This window comes from Crocodylus siamensis, chromosome 6, assembly GCF_052110815.1.
Source record: "Crocodylus siamensis isolate JL-2025a chromosome 6, ASM5211081v1, whole genome shotgun sequence".
In the NCBI taxonomy this organism is placed as follows: domain Eukaryota; kingdom Metazoa; phylum Chordata; order Crocodylia; family Crocodylidae; genus Crocodylus; species Crocodylus siamensis.
Window position 1 is genome coordinate 65,425,465 of NC_143400.1, and position 26,155 is coordinate 65,451,619.

At 42.0% G+C, this 26,155-nt stretch overlaps 1 protein-coding gene across 3 annotated transcripts in view; it reads left to right on the forward strand.

The window, feature by feature from the left end:
• Nucleotides 1-26,155, forward strand: part of PLS1 (plastin 1) — a 71,330-nt gene that overhangs the window by 6,042 nt on the left and 39,133 nt on the right. For 2 of the 3 annotated variants that reach the window (XM_090052108.1, XM_090052107.1), the window contains 2 exons: nucleotides 18,665-18,868; nucleotides 23,158-23,266. In XM_090052108.1, the coding sequence (XP_089908234.1) occupies nucleotides 23,197-23,266 (70 nt within the window). In that variant the 5' untranslated portion in view covers nucleotides 18,665-18,868; nucleotides 23,158-23,196. The remainder of the gene's footprint in view (nucleotides 1-18,664; nucleotides 18,869-23,157; nucleotides 23,267-26,155) is intronic. The other variant, XM_090052109.1, reaches the window with a different exon arrangement.

Here is a 26,155-nt window from a genome sequence, read left to right on the forward strand (position 1 = left end):
ACCTTTATTTTCTATATACTTGGTTTTGTTATTAATGGTAAATTAAAATTGTTGGATTAGCTCCTGGACTTTGGAGGGTTCTAAATTATTCTACTCGCGTAGATGCTTCTAAAGGGAATCAAGATGATACCTTACAACAGCACATCAGTAAGATTGCCCTAGATTCATTTGCAGGCTTGCCAAGTCTCAGTGATATATTATTAATAAAGCAAACAATGTGTGTATGTCTGTATGATAGGGAGAGGATAACTAATTTTCATATGGTGTTCTTTTATATATGTTTTCTTATGCAAGGCAGTTATTAGCTAAGGATGTCACTTGCAGTCTCAAAGTTATCTTAATAATTATTTTAAAACTAGCAAACCCCTTTCATTTGTTACAGGAATTGATACATTTCAGATTAGACTTGGAGTTGCCCCCTAATAAACCGTTGACTTGAAACAAAGCTGTGTTTACCTGGCTTTTATATTATCAGGAAGGTTGTATTTGTTTAAATGCAAATGTAAAGGATTTCTCTCACCTTGAGCTGAAGGACTGAGTTGTTTCTGATAAGCAGATTTTAAATAGTTAGCAGAGACTTCATTATGTTTCACAGTTTATCTTAGCTGGTCAGAGGCATAGGATATTTTTTCAGAGTTGCATCTTATAAGTAACTGCTAGCAGAGGGAACTGAGGGTTCCTTTGATATCCAGAGCAGGATGAGTTTTCCTTTTTAAATACATCTAATAGAAAAAGCTACAATACTTTCAAGGCTTACAAAAGTGCTTAACAGATCCATGTTTATTCAATACAGTTGTACAAATTGCTAGCCAAATTCTTCACAAAGTTTCTTTGTAATCCAAATCTGGCCCAGTGCTATTTAGTTGCAAGTCTAAATTGCAATTAAAATGTATGATTTTTCTTTGTAAAGAACAATGTCTGGGTTGTTTATGTAGACTCCTTCCCCATAATTATCATTTGACTGATTGATTTCCCTCCCCTCCCCCCTTCACAGCTGGTGAAAAGCTTGTTACATTGCCAAGTGTTTTTTTCCCCCCAGACTGAATTGTTTGTAGATGTTATCCAGTTATTTTCATTTTTGTACCAAACTCCGTTTCCTGCTAGTTCTAAAAAGTTCCTTTTGAGCTCCAATTCTCTCTTTTCCATTTTTTGTGCATCATTCAAAAAATATCTCCTTGTAGTAGCCTGCCTCCCTATGACAAAGGGATATGATGCCTTTCCTGACATTGCCCAAAGGAGGTCAAAAGAGAAACACAGGGTGGCTCTCTAGCAAGGGGATAGTTTCTGCTTCTTCAGTCCTTGCCAGCATGGCACATGGAATTGTATTCAGAATCTGGAGTCTATGAAAACATCAGCACATTTAGAGCTAAATGATGGTCCTGTTGAAGTCTATGGGAGTTCTGCCTTTGACTTCAGTGGGGTCAGGATTTTGACCTTAACGTTACATTTTGTCTATGTTTCTTTAGCAAGCATGACTGCTTTCTGGCTAAGTGTATAGATGGAAAAAATAAAGTGCAACTCTGCTTAAGTTATTATCTTTCAACTTATTGAATAAAAATTATTATTTATGGCCTTAATATAGCAAATCATTTTAGAACGTAGGCAACTGTAAACATCAGAGTAGTCAATGGGGCTACTTACATACTTAACAGCACACACGATTTATTTACTGGCAGAAGAAGGTAGGAAATAGTGCTCTTCTAAGTTCATTAGAGCAGTTCACGGTAGAAGATGGGGGGCATCTGGAGAGCAACACAAGAAATTGCTGACTCTCATGGTGCTGCAGAGCTCTCATCAGTAGTCAAGTTGGAGAGTAAGAGATCAAAGTTCAGGACCTCGACTGTCAGTCCGCTGCAAGGTAATAAAAGATGATGGCTGGCTCAGCCTTGTCAGTTCCTTTTTAATCAGATTCTGTTTGATAGGCTCACTATTTCTATACTTTGAGAAGGTAAAAGTAATGAAAGTGGCTGCTAAAAATAAATATATGGACTTCTACCATGCCACAAAACTGCTTGCCATTGCCCAAAATGTTTATAGAGGTGATCAGCCTACAAAATAAAGTATTCTGCCTCCTAGTTTTATTTTGCATCTAACAAGTTATTCTGCTTTTTAGTAAATAAATTAAGATCAAACTATTACATTTAGTAAGATTAATCTACATCATTGTTTGTCTGCTCCATCAACATAGGTTGTAACAGTAACCGGGTACTATTAAAGTATCTGCGCCACATAAAGAGCTTAATTCAGCCTTGACATTGGGGCCAAATTCTGTTTTCAGTGATATTCTTCAAAGACAGTAATGTACGTCGCTAAAAGTGTCAAAGTCTGGTGCATGCTGATTTGAAATAAAAATATATAAAGCAAGCATTAATAGTTAGTTTGATAATAGATTAGTAATACTATAAATAATTTACAAACAGGGCATAGAAACTTCAACTTAGTCCTTTTTCTTAAGAGTTTACTTTAAAAGCAAACTAATATCATTTTTAAATGTCAGATACTACTCTGGTAGATATTACTTTTAAAATATTAATTTATATATCTTAAAATACATGTGTAAAGGAATTTAAAGTCCTGTGATCTCATATGGGGATAAAACACACATAAGGAAGTGGATATTCTCTGAGTTGAGAACTTTATATAAACTTCTAAATGCAATTAATATCCACTTCCTTACTTGTGTTTTATCCCCATAAACATGTAGTTTCCTCTTATTATTTACAGTTTGCCACACTGGAAGATGGGCCTCAGGCTCAGTGCTTAGTAGCTCCAGCTCTTAGGCATCCACTAAAGGCATGGGACATTGGTAATTTCACCTAATCATCCTGCTTCCTTGATACCCTTTGCGTAATGTAGATTTGCAGTAGAGGAGGAGGTAGCCATGATGTGGTAGACGAGACAGACTGTTTCTTTCCATTTCAATATCTAGAGGTGAAATAGTCTCTTAGTCTTATCTGATAATTATTGGACTGGGCCCAGTAGGAAAGATGGTGCCCCCGACAACAATCTTAAATTTGTAGCAGCCTCTCTTTTCCCAGTAGTTGGAGGTGGCTGGACTCCTCACAAGAGCATTGGTCCTAGACTTGGTAGGTGGAACCTCTTTGTTTTTATGCTTTATACGTACATCTGACTGGTAATATGTGACTTTCAGACCCTAAATTGCTCAAGCCCCATGTGCTGGAATACTGATGTGGCATCATTGAGATGCTGCTGTTCCTGCCCTTTTCATTTCTGCTGTCAATAAATATTGAGGGATGTTAATATGTAAGTGTTTCAAAATCAGGAGTTGGGCCTCGAATCATAAGAGTTCCTTAATATGACATTAAAAAAACCTAAATAGTTGGTGATTATTTTGTCTCTACTATTTATAATGGATTTGAATCGCACTAACTTTTTTCTGCAACCACAAGGGCTAGAATCTTACTTTAAAAAAACTAAAGCTGAGAATTGTCATTTAATGACATGAATCTAGGAGCTGAGGCTTTGAGAAAAAAAATAGTATAAGTGTGAGATTTGGCAACACCAAATTTGAAAGTTTTCACGGGGTCTAAATTTCTGCATTTATTTATTTAAGTACTGGCAAGTAAACTGTCTCTTACCTAGGAGTTTTGAGGAATAAAACTGTATTTCCTTATACTAACCCAGTTTCTTTAAACTAACCCAATTTCTGTCATCCAAATGCTTAATGTACATTTAATCTTATATTGGCTCAGAGCTGACCATTGGACAATATTTCTGAATCTCTCAAATCTACAGAGGACACATTAAAAACATGCTTCCATTTACTTTTACCTACAGAATGGTCAATTGAGAGAAAAGGAGAACATTTCTAAATGGTAGGGGGGAGAATTTTTCCATGATGGAAAATCCTGGCTGTCTTAGTGCAGTGTCTGATCAGTCTAATCTTCTAAACCGTGTAGAGTTGAACCAGGAATTAGCAAGGTAACAGAAGGCTGATTTTTATACCTGATAAGTACTGATAGCTATTTTTATAATTGTTGCTTTTTAAATAAAAACTTCCTAATGACACATACTTATTACAGAATTAGATTTCTGAGACTGTGAATATAGTTGTATTCATGAAATACATCCAGTAATATATAATGGAGATTAATTTGGAATAATCTTTAAAATAATTTATTAAAAAGGACAAGCCCCTAGTTCTCTGCTGAAGTTCTGATATTTATAGCAACTTAAGGATTTTTACTTCACAGACTGGCAATAGTCAAGGTTATTAAGGGGCAAAAAGTATGGTTTTGGGGGACAAGTATCAGTTGAAATAATTACAGATCAGCCCATACTTACCTATGATATTTTCACTGAAAATGTTGTTTACACCTCTAGATTTCAGGTTTCTAATACATTATTATTTCCACGCTCTGAAGAGAGAAAAAAATTATATCATAATATTCCTGTTGATTTAAAATAAAACAATTTCAGAAGTTATGAATAGAGCAGAATGATAAATTCCTCGTGAAAGGACACTGACAGAACAATATGTTCTACCCCCTCTTAAAGAGCACTGAAAATGGATCAAATAGAGGCTTGGGAAAGGAATGTGTTGGCTTGGCAAAAGGCATTGAAGAAATATCAGTGATATTTTTATTACAGAAAGATTGTTGTAGATGTATACCCGTTTGCTAGATCTGACATTCCAGTGAGAAGCTCTAGAAAGATTATTATGCAGCACTAGAGATGTGTAATTGTAACTTGTTGGTAACAGCAACAAACTTTTGATTGTGAATTATATTACAACAGACTTTATTAGCTACAAGCTAGTAGATAAACTGAGAAAAGCGATAACTTATTTGGTTTTAAATTTCTCTTCCTGTGTTTCCCATTATGTACTTCTGCATATATAGTAAAACATAGAAGGTATTTTTTTTGATTGGGGCACCAGGTGTTTGAACGGAATAACTTGAAGTTGTTTAATGCCTCTTTTAAAGAGTGAATCTGACTGAAACTGAGAAATGCAAGGACATAAAGCTGACCTTCCCTTTTGCCTATTCCTGCCATTGTTTTAAACTTGGTAAGCCTAATGCTGTCCCCCGGATTTGCTTTGCGTGCTCTCTGCAGAGGCCATGCTTTGTATATTTCTTCATAGATTTCCTGTTCTCTAGCAGTGGGAGCAGGTGTGAGAGAAGCAACATCTTATTTTCCACATGTACGCACCAGTCCAAGAAGGTGGATAAATTGTTGGAATCTGTGGCCGATGCAGTAATGGGAGAATCCAGGCAGACAGACTGTTGGAGGAGTCAGGGCTGCAGGAGGTGGGAATACTGAGGAGAAAAAGACTGGCAAAGCAATAGTGTGGGGAGGCGCAGAAGAGATTGCACAGCCTAGGCTGCTTGCTTTGGGAGGAGGGAGAGCCTATACACGTTTGGAACAGTGGAGGTGTACTGGACGGTTTCTCTTCTCCCACCCTGTTTCCATTTGTTTTCCCTGTTCTGACCCCATGTCCTTTCATCTCCATTACCCTTGATCCTAGCACCCATTCTTCTCTATCCTTTCTGTGTCCTACCAGAAATACAGTGAAACTGTCATGTTGGATAAGAAGTAGCTGGAGAATGAGACCAGGAAAGGTAAGAGGTTCCCTGAAACCTGGCAGCACTGTACCCCTCAGCAGCCCAAAGGAAGGAACTTCATCTGGTCCCTACAGGACAGGACATGAAGGCTGAGATGGGAGTGAGGTTGATTGGGCTGCCAAATATATGAGTGGTAGGCAAAAAATATGGTATATGGGAACTTCACAGCCCCTGTACCCTGTGTGGTGCTGAGAAGAGAGCTGCATGTGTATATTGAGAGGTGTTACACTTGCACAGGCATTCACAAGGGCAAAGCCAAGTACACTGTAGGCAGGGTCAATGGGATTAGAGGATTTCCTGCTGGTCTGCAGCAGGAGAGTTCTTCTGGGTTTGAAGTGTCTGAGTAGATCGGGAGTGTGGGATGGCTGAAATGGCAGATGTCTGGGCTGGAGCTGTTGACAGGTGGAGAAGACCACTTCAGGAATAAGAGGTCAGGCATAGTCTCAAAGCAAAATTCTGGGTTTTAGTGTGAAGTAATGGTTCTCAACTTCTTTGGTCACATCCCCCTTTTAGGTTTGTTGTAATGCCATATACCCCTATGATTCTATGTTACTACAACAACAGTATAAAACTCTCTAGCACTCTGAGAGATTGTAAAGTGATTCTTCATTTCCTTTCTTTTCTTCATTTCTCTTTCAATTTTCCCTCTTTCTACTTTCTTATCCCTTCCTCTCACATACCCTCTAGAAATTCACTGCAACCCCCAACAGCATGGGAGATAATGGTGCAGAAGAACACAGATTCTTTGCAGGGTTATGTTCCTTAGCCCTGTATAAGGGTTTGCAAACTAGATAAGGGCACGCTTACATGCAACAGACAGCTGTGTGGGACTGAGGAGGTGTTCTAGCTGTTTCCTATCAATTTTATTTTAAAGGACACCACTTTTTCAATCAGCTGTGGGTGACCACAATAGCACTATATCTCAGAGTGCTCAACCTCCAGCCCATGGACCAGATGCAGCCCACAGAGCCATAGGTATCCAGCCCGTAGGACTCCCCACAGATCGGGAAAGTTGGCCGTGTGGAGCAGTGGCAATAAGTACAGCTACTCTACTGCCAAATTCCCAAACCCTGAGCCTGGTGCAGCAGTTTGGGACCAGATCATGCCCCTTCCCCAACCCCTGTGGCTAGATGAGGTTGGACCACTCCCCTCCCCCCACCGAGGCTGGATGGGGCTGGGCTATGCCCCCTTTTTCCCATGGGGCTGTGTGGGGGGCCAACTCAAGCTCCATTGCCCCCCTTCTTCCCGTGGGGCTGGGTTGGGCCTGGGATACATCCCATTTCTCTTGTGGGGCTGGGTTAGGGCTGGACCACCCCCTATTCCCCACAGGGCTAGGTTGGAGCCAGGATGCCCTGTGTCCCCCTCTGTGTGAGCAGATAGGGCTGTGCTGTGACCACCTTGTGCTGAATCAGGACCACCAGCTGGATCTGGACAGTCTGGGTACTGCCTATCTGGCCTGCCAGCCAAAGAAGTTGAACACCACTATAGGTGAGTAGAGAAGCAGCATTCTGGGGAGAAAAGCCTGCAGCAAACAATTAAATCCTTAATTCAGCAATGAATCAAGCAGGTTGCAAACCTTTCCAGTACAAAAGATATATGTCTTCTGTATGATCACTTTTTGACATTGTCTGGAAAACTGAAAATGTTGTCACCAATACAAGTGCTGGTTAGTAAATCTCTTGGTTCAGAATAGAGACATTCCTGTGAAATTAAAGTGATAGTATATAAAACATTTTATTTGAGCGCTTTGGGGAGAGGCCACAGGTTCTGGGTACTTTGTGGGCCAATCCCTAGTGGAGCTATAGCTACAGTATGATACTTATACATATGTCTCTTGTGTCCTAAGGTTTCTACATTGCTCTTCATGAGTCTCTGCTGCCAGGACTAGATTGCTCCTTGTATCTGAGCTAGTTAAGTCACTGGAATGTAGACAAACCCTTTGTGCCTGTGCATCCATTTTCCTGTCTGCAAAATGTGGACGATGCTATACTACTTCAAGCAGGGGATTTAACATGCTTATTTTATGTTTGAAAAGCATGTTGAAGTTCTATGCCATCTTTTATTCAAGGATGTTAATATTATTTTAGTTTTAATTGAGTCAATAGCTGATTGAGGTGAATGGGGCAGGTCACCCCTCTCTTAACGTTACTGTTTGAGTTTGTCAGCCTGGACTCTGAAGGCTTTGTCTGTACTGTGACCATCAAGCAGTATTTAATGAAAACAACATAATACTTGATGAGATTAGAGCTTTTTTCTATATTCAGAGTGAGTTCTAGGGACAAGCAGACCAAACAAGTGGTGGGCCTCATTAAGTTAACTTAGGTTGCTTAGACACAGGGAAAAAACAGCATTTAGCTCTGTGTGTCCCCACACCAAGCACAGCACATACCCAGAAGAGGAATTGCATCAGTTTGACCTGGCTTGCCTGACATCTGTATAGCTTGTGTGCTTCAGCAGAGCTTTTTGGACCATTTCTTTAATAGCTAATTGAATCAGATATTAGATAAAAACTCCAGAAGCCCCACTGAAATACACGAGCTATGCAGATGCTGGGCAGCCTGGGTCAAACTGACGCGATTCCTCTTCTGGTAAAGTGCTGGGAGTTTTTGTTTGTTTTTTTTATCCTTACTATTATTATTCATGTCTGTCAGTGTCCTAAATGGATAAGTTAGTTATCTGATGCTGAAGGCAGACAGAGGAGGGAGTCATGTCTTAGCCTTTTTCTAGGTCTTCCATGAGTCGAGCTCCAGCTCTGTCCACACTGCAAGTATATTTCTATTATTGGGTTACCGTACAAGCAGAAAGTATGAAGTAGTGTGGCTAAAATATACCTCTGCTGTAACTATCTTCACAGCAACACTGAAGGTGTTTTAATTCTATGAGATAGCATTATCTTGTTGTAGGTTTTCATAGTGAAGTAGGGGGTTAAGACAACACTAAAGTAGACACATTTGGAAGAATATCTTCACAACAGAAAGAGCTACACTTCAGAACAGATGCAATGAAAATGCTACAGAAATCTTTGAGAATATAACCATCTAGAGAGAGACAGATATTTTGTACAGGGAAATTCTAGTTGCTTAGCTTCATATTTATTTTAGTTATAATACTGTTTTGGTCTAAATCGGAAATATATTCATGTTCCCAATCTCTGTCCTTCCCTCCGTGTGCACACATTTTGGTGTGTTGAGTTTATCACCAGATACAACTGTTCCTATTTTAAAAACAAAATGTTGGCAAGTGTGTATCAACAAGATCATTCATGCATATAGTGATCTATGTAACTGAGATCATGAGAAAAGTTTCTGTTTACACTAATTATGTTTCTACAGCAGTGCTTAGCATGGATTGTTTTCTTCTCTACCTGAAAGAATATTATTGCACTTGCCTGGTATTTGAGCCAGTATGGTTTATTGGCTAGAGAAGAGGACTGGGAGCAGTGACTGAATTATATTCCTGATGTTTTCAGTCACTTCCTGTGTCGCTTCGATCAAATTGCATAAGGCTTGTGTTTTGGCAATGCAGAGAACTAGTTAATGGCAATGAGAGCTGTTGGTGTTCTCCAGTGGTGAAGATTAGGTTCTTGTATTCTTTGTTTCTGGGTAATATTTGTTTCCATAAAGTACACATGAAAGCAACTAGAACCAATCCTTTTTGGGCCGGTAATGAGATTTAATGTGAGACTATAAACTTAAGAACATGAATGTGTGCTACTTGAGCTAAAGAACTATGATCCACAGACACAGATACTTTTTGACTAAATAGGAATTAAGTACCTAAACCAGGGGGCTGCAGCCTTTTGCTTCTGCAGGCTGGAGTTTACAATCCAGTCCCCTGCTACAAGCTGCAAAGCTCCTAGCTCCTCAGAGAGAGCTCAAGCCACATGTCCTTACTCTCACTGGAGATACTTGACCCCTGTACAGTAAGGATAAGCACAGGCATGAGAACAGCAGGGAGGCAGAGAAGGGTGCTGTGGAGAGACTGGGCACCGCATACAGAATTGAGCTCCCTGCTCCACCCCCCCAGGCCAGATCCACCTCACGAGCTGTAGGTTGCAAACCCTTGACCTAAATGTTCTTGTTGATTTAGGAAGATAAAAGGTTTAATCCTGCTACTTCTATGTGGAGGTACCACATGGAATCAAAGACGGACAAAGTCCTATATGCTTCTAGTATGGCTTACACAAAATTCTTATTTTATTTAGTTTTGTGGGAAACCCAGAAAAACTGTCTTAGTGTCCCTTTGTGGTAGGAAAAACCCCCCAAACTTGTTGAAAAATAAAATCCTTCATCATTGAAATCATACAGGCAGTTTATGTACAAAATGTCATCCTTTATGCATTTTGTAACCTATCTCTTGCCTTACACAGTGACTGTTTACATTGTTAAAAAATAAAACAAATATATAAAAAGTATTTACAAATTTATGATTAACGTTCTTAAATGGAAAAACAAACAGTAATATATTATTGTACCTGAAACACTGAGGATCTAATTTCTTTTTCACTTACATATTCATTATATATTCATCTTGCCTTTTTTGCTAATAGCTTGGATGCCATACCTTCAAAATAGGTTGATCTTTTATCGAGACAAAGGTCTCCTTATAATAAATTGTGACCATAAGTAGAATCATTAACAGATTTCTTTTATGAAACATTAACTTTGGGTGCAGTTCATTTTGGAGACCTATAGTATAACATTCATAGTTTCATTTTTATTATATAATTGAACAGACATTTCCTGGCATTGCTTGGCAAGTACTACAGGTATGTAAAGCTGATTTTTTTTTTTTTTTTTTTTTTTTTTATAACACACATTGTTTAGAAAATACTTTGGACTCTAACAACACTATCAACTTCTATCAGCAAGGAATGTGATTGCAGGAGCACAAAGTTGTAGGAACCTGCTGTGCATTAGAAACTGGAGATGCTGTAGATGGAAATCATAGATCAGAAAGCAGCCAGGGACTTGGCTAACTACCACAGGAGTTTCTACCAGCTCCTGTGGAAGTTTTAGAAAGAAATTAAAATTAGCACAAGAAAACCTGTTGGTCTAGTACAGGGGCAGGCAATTATTTTGGGTGGAGGGCCGCTTACTGAGTTTTGACCAGCCATCAAGGGTTGCATGACAGGCAGCCGGGGCAGATAAATATTAATTTCCTAAATTTTTGTGGGGCCCCGTGGGCTGGATAGAATGGCCTGGCAGGCCACTTGCAGCCTGCGGGCCGCATTTTGCTCACCTGTGTTCTAGAGAGATCTAATTGCCTCAACACTTTGAATTGTCCCTCTAGCATCTTATTATAATAGATCAGCAATTCTCAACCAGGATGCCGTGGCACTCTGGGGTGCCTTGAGATCCTTTCAAGGGTCCCCCAGGGTACCACACAACGTTAGCACTATTAAGTTTACAGACATGATTCACAAGGTAGAGATTTAAAAAAAAAACCCAGATGCGACAGGCCCACAGCACACTTGCCGCAGCACCAGCATCCAGGTGGCCAGTCTGCTGGGGAATTGATTGGCACCATGCCTGCAGAGTAGTCTGGCCCCAGAGGACTCCTAGGATAAAAGGAACTCCTCAGCAATAGTATGGAAGAGGGAGAAAGAAGGCGCACTGCGAGTGCAACTTAAAACCCTTCCTGCAGCTGGAGTAGGACCAGCGCACCCCCACGGGAGTGGGTTGCCAAGCCAGGCTGCAGGAGCCCTGGTTGCTGGAAAAACCCTCCTGCAGAGGCAGGCAGTGCACTTATCTGTGTCACCAAGCAGGGAATCTTTCCGGGGGCAGGAGGCCCTGCCAAAAGAGGAGACACGGTGGGCGACCGAGCACTTATAGGAGAAAGAGCAGTTATTGTTGCAGGAGCCGTGATGGGTGAACCTAACAGTGCAGACCTGAGCGACCCCCTGCTCGCATACCAGAACACTGAAAGGTATTATGAGGGCAGCTGGGAGAGGAGAAGGCCAGTTTGACAGGGACTGGTAGACCCTGCCAGGGAAGAAAACTCATCCAACGCCTCTGTGGCCACAGCCACTGCATTTGAGCAAGTACAGACCCAAAATCCACTGCTAGGGCAGCAGCGGTCACGGAGGACCTTAGGGAATGTGAGGGGATGGTGCCTGAAGTACCAGGGTATGTGGCTGGGTGCCAGCAGGCCTAGAACTCCAGCTCACCTGGGGAATACCCACGGAGTAGAAGCCAGCAGGGGTCAGGTGAAGAACACCTCGCCAAACACTGAAGTAATCAGTTGGGTGCAGTAAGTAATCAGTTGGGTATCATCGATGCCTTGCTTGACTGCATTTATGTGAGCACATTTAGTTTCATTATCATTAAATTGTGCATTCATCAGCCAACAAGGCTTCACTAGGCATATGTGGGAGACCATGTAGGCAGGCATGGCAGGAGAAAAAGCGGCGCCAGTGGCTCATTGTGGACATCACTGAGACTAGAATGGATGACCTAAGTGGAAAGGGATGAGGTGTAGGGTGGTGCAGCCTCAGAGAAGACCTACTCCCTGAGCCACTCGGGACCAGAGGTGACCACTAAGCAGCACCTCCAATCTCAAATAACATCAAGTCATAGCAGGTAGGTAGGCCTTGGGGTCAGGTTAGCCTCAGGCTGGTACCCAGGTGGGCAGGGCATGCCAGCAACAGTGCTGCAAGTGTGGGCCTGGCACAGCAGAATTGTGGTCTTTCTGAGTTATTTGCAACAGAAAAATTACTCTGTTATTATTTTTTCTGTAGTAAATAAAAGCTAAGAATTGACACTGGAGGAGCAAGTGCCTGCCTCGTACCCCACTCTGCCATGCCGCAGCTCTGCTGCTTGGACAGTTTTTCCCCAGGGCCAGCAGCTACCGCCCCCTCACACCCCCTCCACACACCTGTGCCCCACACACAGACCTACACTCCACAGCCCCCTGGACAGTCCCCAAGCCCTGGCACTCCAACCCCCACACTTATCTGCATCCAGCTGATCCTTCCTGGCTGTATGCCGCCCATGTGTCTGTGTGTGTTCAGACACATGTGCACCCACTGCCTCCAATCACCCTCCCCCTGCCCCCACCAGCGGAGCAAAGCAAAATGCCTATAAGAGGCACCACGTTAGTCAGACCCAACTTGCCCAACATCTGTATAGATCGGGCACTTTGGGGCTTTTTTTGGGTACTTTTATTGAATAGCTGATTGAATCAACTTGAGCTAAAAGTGACAAAAAGCCTAGCTGAAGTGCCTAATCTATACAGACACTGCGGAGCAGAGTCAAAATAACTTGCTGCTGCTTCCGGTAAAGCATGTTTTTGGGTTTTTTGTTTTTGGGGTTTGTGTTTTGTTTTTGTTTTTTTTTGGGGGGGGGGGCAGTTAATGTCTGCAAGCAGCTGTAATATTGTGATTCTCTAGGGTGTAAAAAAGGCCAGGAAATGATTCCTGGTTTTGATCATTTGAAATTACTTTTTAAAGATCTATTTAAACCCAGGAACTGAATTCTGCCAGTGATTTACATCAAACCGACAAATCAGTGGCAGGATGTGACACTATTTAGAGCAATAACCGTTTTAGTTTTTTGTGAGGTTAAAGTGCTGTTTTTGTGGGGTGGGGGGTTGCTCCTTTATGAAAGAAATTTCAAATTAATAGAAATACAAAAGTAAGACAATCAAGCACTTTTTTTGTATGAAAGTTTAATTAAGTAAGATGTGATGTGCCATTGTTTAACTTTCAGAATTGTCTATCCTGAAGATGTTCTAGATTATTTTCATTTTTTGCAAACTTGTAATAAGTTGTGAAAATTGAAAAATCATGCTGAATTATGCCAAAGGATCCATATATCATTTTGTATACAATGCTAATAAAAGTATCAGTGTTATAAGCAAAAAATATATCTGCCACTCATGTTGCAGCATGGTGTTTATCACCAGTAATGGGACACGGCTGGGTGCCCAAGACAAAGTATAAGCAGCAATGTCCAATTTGTGGTCATGAACATGTGTGCTGGCAGCCACCTTTTTTTTTTCCCCATCTCCCCAACCTTCCCTGAAGTCGGCACCTGAGGCCATTGCCTCCGTCTTCCCACCCTAGTTACACCATTGGTATTTATAATTTGTATCCAACAACTACATTTCCTAGCAGACAGGGCATTTTTACACATGATCCGAGAGCTGCTCTAATTAAAGCCTGCAGCATTTCACACGTCAGTGCCCAATGCTTCAAAATGGTAGTGGGGCCACTTTAACTAAAGGTTGTTGAATGAGCTTTAGTTAAAACACACCCCCGCCCACTGCCATTTTGAAGTGTGGGGATGCTGATACACAAAACACAGAAGCTGGCTGTAGTGTGCTAATTATCATGCTCCAGCAGACTCGATTATTGCATTGTAATTACAGCACATCAGAGCTGGCTCTCCACACGTCTACAGGCACCCAGGGAGGCCAGGATGTGCTGTCATGCCTTCCACATAGCACAGATTTCATTACCTTGCTGTCCTGAAAGGAGCAAATGTTATTCATGTTACCTGTGCTCTTCAAACAATTCTAATATGTGTATGATGCACCAGTTAGGTGCATGGACTTCAGAAAGGAAGTCACTGAGTTGCTTCTTTGTATAGCAGTAATATACCTGGTGTCTTCTACGGATTCCTTTTTTTAAGATGAATATCGTCTCAAGGCATTATATCCTATTACTGATCTCTCATTGTCATAGACAGTACCCCCATTTCTGAACAGCATGGATCTGCTAGGGGTAGTGTGCACAGTAACATTTCAGGGATTGCTGTGATTTAGGATTATTTATTTGATTTGAGTTATATGCTGCTCTCCTCCAAAAAAGGCTTGGGCAGCTTACAATTAAACAAGATGTCATTAAAAAAAATCAGATATTAAAATGAGATAGTAAACAATAAAACAATTGCCCCAGTTTATACACCAAAACTTAACCCCACCAGCTAAAGCCTACCCAAATGAAATAGTTCTTATAATACAGGCCTTTTATACAAATGGCCCTGATTTAGTCATGAGGCAAGGAAGTACAGCATAGAGTTTCGGGCTCAAGCTTATGGTTTTGGAGATTTGCATTCACATCACTGCTCTGCTACCAACTTTTGTTCTTTGTTTCACTGACCAGCACCATAATAGCTGATAGCTGCCAGGAGGAGAAAATGTCATGAGAGTCTGGTAGAGAACCTAATATCCTAGCCGGGAATGTGCTGAGTACCAGCGTAGACTTTGGAGCAGGTCTACAAAGTGTAATGCAGTTCCTAATCTAATTATCCATGTATAGTATTACCTTGTGCCATATAAAGGTATGTATACCTGCCAGGCTCTTAACAGGCCTTTACTGAGCACCTGCAAATAATGATTTTCTGGAGTTTATAACTTGATTTAAATGTAGATGGACTTTCATGGGGATAGAAAAGTCCTCTGACTCCAAGGTCACTCTGCAGCTAAACTTCTGGTCCCTGCTCCAAACTATAAAGCTGGTGGAAAAATTAAATGAAACATTTGTAAGGATGTTCTAACTTTGGAAGAGCAATGTATTTTTTCTGGAAGGTAGCTAAGCATTTTTTTCTGAAATGTAAAAATAATAATAATGATAAAAAAGAAATAAACTTTTCTGGGGGAAACATTTAAGAATGGACAAAATCAGCTCAAAATGTGGCTAAGCTATAAACAGTTAAAAGAGAATCTTATGGGTGAAAGCGTTAGTCAATATAGGTTAAAGCTCAGCATATAGCAGTTGTTATTTTAGATCTCTTAGTATTGGTCCTACTGCAATAGTTAGTCTGTCTAATACAGTGTATTCTTACACTGAATTCAACAGTACAAAGCATACCTATGCTGAGATCCTCTTGAATGATGTATGCTAAGGAAACTGTGTGAAACTGATACTACTGATGAATTTAAAAGAGCTGTTCTGTATACTCAGCAGTCAAAGGAAACCAGAGGCTTTTTGTTTAAGTGAAAAGGTAGCTTTTTAGATAGTGAGTGTTTACCTTTTATACAAATGGACCTGATTCTGATTAACAGTTTTACCTCAGAGTGATTTCATTAAAGTGGAGCTATTCCTGATTTATACTACTGAAAGTGGGCTCAAAATCAAGCCCATTGTTAGACATGTTATTGTTTGATTATACTAACTCTTGATCCACCCATACTTTTTTGTAAACGTGCAATGGAAAATGTTGCTCTCATTACATTCTCAGGGTTACTGGGAATGAATGAATGCTTAACTCTTGAAAGTGAATTTCTTGGTATTTCTTGTAACAAAAATAATGTTTTATTAGCAAAAAATACAAGAAAAAACCTGGAAGGTGTCATGTGTTGAATTAGTTGGTATTCTTCCATAAAGTTTTGGAGAAAGGAGAAATACATTAACTATAGGTAACTGGGTAATGCCATGCCTGGAGAAGTGAGGAAGATTCTGCAGAAGGTCAGTTTATATCTTAAAGCACAAGATTGATTCATATCCTCTGGAGTAGTTATAAATGTTACTTATGGTCATAACAGCATTCTTATAAATCCAGATAATGTATGTTTCTCTCTGACCATGTATGGCACTTAAGTCCACAGACTGATTATATAATAGGATCTTTAGAGGTGCACCGATACATTGGTCCTGTATTGTCTCAGTAGTGATAAAAGGAAAATTGAAATGATCAGCAGTCAGCTTTTTTGGCTGATGTGGCTGATAATGTTGCTGATTAAATACCCCCGCATGCGCACAGCCACAACACAGCCCACAGGTGGCCAGGAGCATAGCCCAGCAGCATGGAGAGCAGCATCCAGCTGGTAAGTCTGTTGTTGGGGGAAAGGGTGGAGGGGAATATAAGAGCATAGTGGGGAGCAGACTAAGGCTCCCATGGTAGGGGGGGGAGTGGGGCTGGGGCAGGGGTAGATGTTGCACAGTTGGGGTGGGCAGCAGCAGCAGTGCTGGGAGAGGGGCTATAGGGTAGGCTACACAGTTGACCTAAAATTTGCCATAGCCCCCTTCCCTGCCCCAAGCACAGCCTGGGCCAGCCCCCACCACCAGGATGAACCCAGCACCACCTCCAGCCCACAGCAGAAGCCTGCTTTCACCCTGCACACAGATACAGGGGTACAAGCCCCCCATGCCCTCCTGGGGTGTGTGCAGCAGCAGGAGATGCCTGCCCCTCCTCTCCACACACCTCAGACAAGCCACTTGCGGCTCTGTCCTGTGCCCCACTCTGGCTGTTCAGTGCCTGCCCCTGCCCCAGCCCCACTCCCTCCCTCACCAGGGGGGCTTTGATCTGTCCCCTGTGACCCTTCCCTCCCCCCTTGCCCCTTCCTCCACAACAAACTTACCAGCCTGACGGTGCTTTCCAAGCTGCTGGGCCACATATCGCCAATTGGATTGGTATCAGCCAATATGGCTCATTAAAAATCGGCCATTGGTATCGACCCAAAAATCTCTATTGGTGTACCTCTGAGAATCTTATTTCTCTTTATAACATGCCTTTTCAATTACAGTGGGTATTTTCTCATTCTTGTATTATGGGGCAGAATATGGAGCCTGTCAGTCCTTTGCAATTGTGCAAATAATTCTGGATAAATTATACCTTTTAATTAAAAAAGGGGGGGAAAAAAGGCCAACCCCTGATGTTAGCAGTTTCTTATGCATTAAACTATTCATATATCTAAATAGTTTTCACTGACCTCTTCAACTGTTTTTAAAATGAATTTATGACATTTTTAACATAGTCTTCTATGTGCTGAGATGCCATTGTTTGATATAGTGGTGTTTATATTTCACGTGTGTATGCATGCACACACACAGACATGACATTTCCCTCTTTCTTTGAATTGCACCCAAGTATCTTGATGATTGAATTTTTGCTACTTTTGGGGCTGCAAACGTGGTTTTCTTACTAGGTCTGAATGCTGAAATCTCATTAGGATATAAGTTATAAAGGGTATAAGTTTCTTTTTAATGTGCTTTGCATAGAATTCAAATGACATGTCAGATTCCTCTGTGTATTTAAATTGCACATGAAATTTCATACTTCATGTTTTATATTAATGGAAAGTAGCATTTAGGAGCAGAGTTAGTAAATTCACTGATCAACTGTATTTATGAACAAGAGCTAACAGGGTGGGCTCACAGTAGTGAAAAAAGGCTGAACTCCACCATTTATAGAATCTAGTTGGTATGAACCTCCAGTAAATCTTCTGTTCATTCTTCTGGTTTATAAAAGGATAGATGTAATTGACTTTAAATAATTGGTGACTATTGAATGTCTATCCAGGAATAGTTCTAATTAAGTGGCCTTTAGCTATAAACTCCTTGGGACAGGAGCATTGTTGTCTTACATTGCTGTGAAATGTCTGCAGGTAACATTTTGTTTCTATACTAAAAATAAGTAGTAAGAATGATTTAGCATTAGCTCTGATCATAAAGGAATATTTCAGACTTGGAGAAAGGACTGTCTTAAAGACGGTAGAAAATGGTTACTTAAATAATACCTTAGTGTAAGTCAGCTGTTTCTACTGTTTCAATAGGAGGGGTTTCATGAAGCTGACCTCTGCTCAGGACATTCATTTAAAGAATTCTAGATAAAGGATGCCAAAGTTAAACTATGGTGACTTTTTTTTTTGTATTAAATCTTGCTACACTTTCCGTCTCAAAGCTTCAGAATACAAGTAGATAATTTCCTTTATTTTTTAGTCCTTTTGTTATAGATATCTAGTATTAGATTTAGAAGCTATAATATTTCTGTACAACATGGAGTTAGAGAAGCTGGTTAGTCTGGATCTGATTTGAAACTACAATTTTAAAAAAGATTAAGAGCTAGAATAAGAGAGACTGGGCGTTTGCACCTGGACCAGGAGAGGTGCATCTCCAACAGCACACAAAAAGAACAGTAACAAAAGAAAATGGTTTCTGCAGGCAGCACATTGTGATGATGCCCATTATAGTTACAAAAGCAGCTGCTGCTTGAAAAGGAAGCAGATGAATTTGAAACACAGACTAGGGCAGAGATGAAAAAAGAAATTGCCAATTGCCTGCAGGGATGGTGGTGGGGATGGGGGGGAGCTCTTGGGTCTCTTTGCCAACTAACAACCCTATTTTTTTCTGACAGCTGGATGGAAAAAGTAGATACTATTTGGACTCCTCACTGTATTCTCAGCTGTCACTCAACAAGGGACACTCCATCACACACAAAGAAACATCAAGAAGCACTTTGTGTCATTCTTGTTAGATGTGGATCAGCTTGAGGAAATATCACTGAAGCTAAGTACAGACAGTCAAAAAGCCCAAGGCTGAATCAGTTAAATCTTTACAGGTTAGTCTAAGCTGTGTAGATTGAACTGATAAGCAAGTGAACAGACTTTCACTTTTGATTCCAGAATGCAGCCACAGACCTGCAGTGGCACAGGCCAGAAGCTGGGGGGCACTAAAGCACAGCTCCCTGCTCATCTGGAGCAAACAGTTTGGGCCAAAGCTGTCCTGCCCACCCTTCGAATTGGAGTTTGCAGGGGAAGTGCAAGGCATCCTGAGATGGGGAGGAGGGGTGAGGGGGAGCAGGCTGAAGTAACTTGAATCTGGACGGGATCTGGGACAGAAGTTCAGTAAACGGATTTAACCTAAATTAATTAAGTCTGATGCTATATCCATCCAGGTTTATCTTAAACTGGTTTCAGCCATTTTGAAAGTGGTTTATGTGCACTGAACTTCTATTGTGATACATATTTGAACTGGTTTTCAATCACTTGTACTGGTTTATGTGTAATTTCTGTCCCTACCTGAGTGGCTACCCCTGTGATGTGAACAACAGTCTCAGTACAAAATATCATCTGTGGATCTGTGGCCAGTTTTAGAATTTGGTTCATACTATGTACGCTGGGGTTGTGTTTGTTACAGTAGTAACTTGAGAGATTTAATTATACCAACACAAGGAAAGATAAATTCTGCCTTGCTGTAAGAGGTTACAGCCTAACTAAGGGCCTTGTTGCACATTTCGCTTTGAGCTGCCCAAATGTTTGTCTGTGTTAGTACTAGCTCAAGTTCAGAGCAGTCACACCTTAAAGCTGAAAACCTCTGACTGTTCCCAACCTTCATAGCTGTGATTTGCCACAAGAGGCCTGACAAGCAGGGGCCTGACTAGGAGCTACCACTGTGAGTTGTGGCTACAGGGCTGGTGTCCAAGACAGGCTTCTATTCCTGCCCTAAGTGGAGATGAGAGCTGGACTGAGAAGAGTCACAGGAACATGAGGCTGGGAGGCAGAGAGTTAATGGGATAGGGGTGAGTAATGAGATGGGGGTGGGAGAGAGATGATGACACGAAGAAAGCCAGCCACTGAAGGATAAAAGAAAAAAGAAAAAAAAAAGAATTTAAAAAGAAATACAGAAATAGGAAGTCAATTTATAGAAGGTCTCATGTTTTAATTGAGAAATTGGGATTTGGGATTCAGGCATGGTCATGCTTCCTGGGGTGGCTGGGAGGTGAGAGTGGTGAGGGACGGCGCTTTTTGGGAAGCTGTTGCCTCTGCCCTTGACCCCAGAAGGAAACCCCAGCTCATAGGGACCCAATCCAGCCCCGTACTTTGTTTCCACCCACCTTTTTTAGACCCCACTCTTGTGCCCATGTCCTGCAGCCTAGCTAGCTGGCATGTAGGGCCATGCGAAGCTTTGGTCCCTGATTTGATTTGGCAGTGCCTCCTGGGTCTGGGCTGGCACCCGGGGTCTCCCCGCAGCTGATTGTCAAGCTGGGAGAGTATGTGTGTGTGGGGGGGGGGGCAGCATGCTCCCTGGCAGACCTGTACTTCCGGTCACTTCCAGTTTCGCTGCCAAGCACGCAGGGGACTCCCTCGCACTCCTGTGGGATGCTCCATGCACCCCAGCATTACAGCATTCACAAGCCATGCTGGTACCTCAAGGTGTGTAGAAAAAACATTTAAAGCTGCGTCTGTGTCCAAATCACTGATTCTCAAATTGGCATCAAATCTTCGGATTTGGCCGAATTGAATCAGGGACAGTGATCCGAATCAATGAATCAAATCACTGTCCCCAATTCAGGCCAAATCTGAATAGAATAAGGCGTGTTTCACACACCACTACTGGCATGTGCTCCACAGGCTGTTTGCATGGGGTTGCACCCCTTAGGGTGGGAAGGTTGCATACCTGGGGCCAGGAGGTGGAGCTTACTTGGTGCCAGAACCCCCCCCTAGGCAGTAGAGTTCAGGGGGTGAAAAGTCTGCTTACAGAGAACAGAAGTTTGGGGAAGGAAACAATGCATACTGGGATTTTGGCAGACTGCAACCTGGGCAGCTCATCTGCAGGGAGTGGCCATATATTAATGGAACACAAACTAGGTAACACATATCAAAGGTAAACCTGCCCTGGATAACTTTAAGCCATCTAAACTATGCTAAAAACTAGTTTCAGATGTCCATATGCAATCCAACCATAAGCCATTTGAAGTTAATGTGTAACAAGGCCCTAAATAAGACCGATAAAGAGAAGAGGAAGTAAAAGCAAGAGAAGTAGTGATATGGCCAAAGGTGCACAGCAGTTCGGTGGTAGGAGCTACACATAAAACCCAGGTCTTCTGATTTTTTGTTACTGTCTTTTCCACTAGGATTAATTTAAGCTCTAAGTAAAGCATATAATAATAGGCCATTAATTACTATTATTTACGTGCACCTTCAATGAAGGTACAGTTGCTTATAGAAAATCTGAATTTGACTATGGAACCACTGACATTAATGGAAATATTGCTATTGCTTTACATAACAATCAATGGCCACACTGTTCTAGACTGTTTTGGTTTTCTCTGATAAAAAAAATTGCAAATGGTCTGATTAAAAAAAATGCAAAATCCTAATTTTTCCATGATTAAAATTAAATACCACTCTATGTATAAAGATCAGTTGAACACAATGTTTTATGATATATTTACAATTTCAAAGAAATCTGGAAGCCAATCAGTGCCTCAATCACTAATAAAATAAATTCTAAATACCAATACATTTTGACATTTGATTTTGGGTTTTTTATCATGGAAAATCAGAGCTACTACTGCCCCCTTCATTCACCAGGACATGGGGCCAGCTGCAGCTGTCCCCTGCCCCCCACTGCTTTGTGCTGCTCAGCAGCCCTGATATGCTGGTGCTCTGCCTATGACGTTTGCCCCTCACTCCCATGCCACAATTCCTCAGGCCTGCCAGTGCCCCTCGCTCCCCACCCCCAGCCCTGCTGCCACAGCTATGGGGCCAGGGACCACACATCAGCGCCCAAGCCTGTGGGAGGCAGCGGCTGCTGCAGCAGTGTGGAGCCCAGCTCCCCCTCCCCCTGGGTGGCACAGCCAGAGGGGGTTGCAGTCTGCCTGCTGTAGGCTCAGGCTTCCCACCCTGCTCACCTCCCTCCTGGGCCTCCACAGCACAGCAAGCAGAACTCAGTGCAGCAGGGCAGAGTGAGGCTGGGCGGGGAAGCTTGATGCCATCGCCACAAGCCCTGCACCACCATGATGAGACACCTGCTGCCCACCTGGCAGTGGTGCAGAAAACTCCATGCCACCGTTCCCACTACTGCTGGGTGGGCAGGACATGCTTCACCAGGGTGGCACAGGACTCAGTGGTTGCATCAAGTTTCCCCACCCCTCTCTGCCCTGCTGTGCCAGGTCTTCCTGGTGGGTTGTAGAGGCCCCAGAGGGATGGGATCAGGGCAAGGAACCTGAGGCTACAATGGGCAGCCTGTATCTGCCCCAGCCCCATGCACAAATCTGGGGGGGACAAGTGTCCCCCATGCCCTCTGTGGGGATGTGCACAGCAGCGGGGAGCCAGCCTGCCCCTCCAGATGAGCCACTGGTAGCTCCATCCCTCTTGCTGCCTAGGTCCTGCGGCCATGCATCCAGGCCCCAAGCCCCATGCACCCCCTGACTGGGCAGCAGCCCCGGCCCTGCCCAACTCCCTCCCTCCCTCACTAAGGGGGCCTCAGTCTCCCACCTCCCTTCCCTCCCTCCCCTGACTTACCTGTAGGGAGCTGCTCTCCAAGCTGCCTGGCAGCCATGGTCATGTGTACACACCCACATGCACATGGTGCCCCCTACTGGATCCCCTCCTGCTCCCCCCAGCCCCTTGCAGGCTGGAACTCTGTCAGCCTGCAAAGGGAAACCCACTGTTTCCCCTGTTTTTCTCCTTTAAAGGAGAAAATCTGAGGGTTTCTCCTTAAAATGGGAAATTCTGGGTTTTACTGTGTTTTTCAGTGGGGAATGAAAAACCCGGATCCCTGCTAATAAGATACAAATCTGTTATTTTCTGGCTTTCTTTCAGGAGAAAAAAGTAAAAACATTAACTGTAGGGACTTGTGTGTGTCTGTGGATCCAGCAGGGGCTGTAAAATGCTGCCTGTTAAGGTCCTTACAACAAGAAGGTGAAGGGTGCAGTGCCTGAATTTGGGAGTTCGAATGGAAATTATGATTCAAACTTTCTTTATGGACTGTGGGGGAAAGGGTAAAATTGTGCCAGTGAAGAGTCTCATTTGTTCCAGTGTCATACCTAGTTTTTCAACATCATAGTTGTATAGGCCTCCTTGGAACAGATGCTTTATAACAATGGAGTATTATTATTGCTAGGTAGAAATAATTGAAAACAACTGTTTTGGCTGTTTGAAGATGGAAAACAACATAACTACTATTTCTCGTGAAGAGCTGGAAGAGCTAAGAGAAGCATTCAATAAAATAGGTATGTTTTACATGCAAGAATGTAAGCATCATACCTTTACCAAGTTTATTATATATTTTTTACTCTTAAATGGATTAAGTAAGGTTAAAACCTACCTATATTTTATGAACATGACATGTCTTGCCTGCATTTCTAATGGCACTTAAAAAATGGAAAAATGGAAAGCTGTATTATTGATTGATTTATTAATTGAATTCATTTGTTCTGTTTGCTTAATTTATACACTTCTTTCAATTTGGGCAGTAAAACAGAGTTGCCAGTTTTATTTTTGCTCCTGGGTAGTTTCATTCTTGTGTTTTGAAGGCTGAACGATATTACGATTTCAAATTCAGTGGCTTTAATCCAAATATATTTCTGCTTTCAGAGTCCAAATTTATTAGGATCTTTTAATTTGGGGACGGGTCTTAGTGAATTAATAACTATTTCTCTTGCACCTAGTTAAATCCAATTTACATTTTTAAGTAAGATTAACTTAGTGATCCCTGATATTGCATTTCTTGAGAGTCAATCATGTTAATGATTAACTCATTATTTCATGTGCTTAACAGGGTCTTTGCTGTTAAGATCTAAAAGCAAGCATTACATTCTGAATAATTTCTTTCTGTATTAACTGACATTCATTTCCAGACTGCATTATACATGTGATTACTTAAGCTTATATGGTTTTTGCTCTTGGAGTCATTTTAAATGAGTCTGAAGTGATCCTGACTAAAATATATGCATCGAGTATGAGTAACCCAGAGTTTTCATTGACTCTTTGCTGAACTTCAGAGAGAGACACAAGTCTTCATCATAACTGTAGATGACTATTGAGGTTGTAGATCCTATAGTAGATAGACCCTTCCTCGGTTGACTATAAGCCAGTCTGGTCCAGGAGATCACTGGAATTTACAATATAGGAGATGGGAATGTGGAATATGTGGAGATTCAAGCAGATAATAAAAAGAGATTATGCATTTTTCTCTGTTGATTTTTGGTCTAGGACAGTGATTCTCAACCAAGGTGATTTTCAAATAGGGCCAGAAGGGACATTACAAGGTCATCTAATCCAGCTCCCTATTCAAGGCAGGATCATTCCTGACTAAACCGTCTCAGCCAAGTGTCTGTCCAGTCTGCTTCTGAAAATTCCCAGGAACTGAATTCTCTGTGTAGCCTCTTCTTACACTTGATCATCCTCCATAGTCAGAAATTTCCTCCTAATCTCCAACCTAATTTCCTCTGCTGCAGCTTGAAGCCATTTTTCCTAGTCCTGTCCCTTATGGACACAGAGAAAAGCTTGTCTCTGTCCTCTCTATAACTGCCCTTCAGGTATTTGAAGACTGTTATCAATACCCCCCCCTTTCTATTCTCCAGACTAATTAACCCTAGTTTTTCAGCCTTTCCTCATAAGTCCTATTTCCCAGGCCTCTAATAATTTTTGTTGTTCTGTGTTGAACTCTTTCTAATCTGTCTGCATCCTTCTTGAAGTGTGGAAAAGGACTATAAATTTTAAAGATAATATCAATATCTGAGACAAATTGCTGGAGCATTCTTTAAAGATTCCAGAAAAGCCCATTCAAAAAATAGAATGTATTGGGTACACATTCTAAGATAACTTGGGGCCCCAGTTGGTATCCTTACCATCATAAGGTACACTTCCATACGTGTTGTGGGAATGTCCTTTGATTAAATTTCCTAAGGAAAGAAGTTGATAATATATTTGAAATAATGTTGAGGTTTGAGCAGTATTTGAAAACTATGGGATATTACCATATTTATTTTTAATCTAAGATTAATTTTTTCCTACCAGTCAGCATTGGAAAGGGAAAGCCCTTTGTCAGAGACTTCTTAGCAGCAGGGGGGAAAATTGAGGGGGCAGGTGCCTGCTACAGCCTAGGTTGGGGCCAGAGTCAGACCCACACCAGCCTTCTGCTCCCACCTCTACTTGCCCTCTGTAGCTTCTGTCTGCCTTCCCCGCTCTACCCCTGTTTACTGTTAGGTGAAGCTTGGCTCTGTCTTAGGCTGGATATCCTCCCAGGCACCAAGTTCAAACAAACTCCATCCCCTGCTTGGCCAATAAGCAGTGCCATCACTGCTGCATGTGCCAGGAAGTGCTGCACTTCCATGTGTTGCGCTCTGTTCCCCAGCAGGGAACAGAGCCTGAGCAGCATCTGACTGTAAGTGGTAGGTGGAGAAGGGGAAAAGACTGTGGGTAATGTGTTTTGGCGGGGGCGGGGGGACCAGAGATTGTGGAGAGTAGTGGGGAGAGGCAGAGACTGTGGGGAGCTGGGGTGGGGGTGCAGGAGTGCTGCAAAGGGAAAAGTGGTGGGGAGGCAAGGGGGCTACCTGGCTCACTACCTCCCTTCCAGCCATTGCTTTCCCTGCTGTAGCAGTGGGGTAGGGGATGAATTTAAGACAAACCTCCAATAATTAGATTTCATACCTGGAAAAATTATGACAAATGTATTAATTTTTTATATAGAGAATCTAATAATTGGGGGGGTCATGTTAGATTTGAGTAAATATGATTATATGAAACTGATCTGCACAGGGCTTGGTGTTTTTAAAAGCAGCCATCAACACACAAAAAATGTTTTAAAGAAATACAAAAGTAAATCATGGCATAGTAACAGCAACAGTAGTATTCTAGTCTCTCTGAACTAGCAGCCAGAAAAAGGGTCATCTTTTGCCAGAGGGGTCAGCTCCTCAAGTCTGAAGAAATCTGGCCTCCATTTGTAAAACAACTGACTACAGAATATCTCAGGCCCAATATGCATTTATACACATACTTTTTTCCACTGCAATATACCAGAGATCCAGTCCATAAGAGCAGACTCCAATAATCGAGCCTGCTCTGCACGCAAGCTGACACTCACTGTGCTGCATCATTTGCAAGTTGTATAAGCAGCG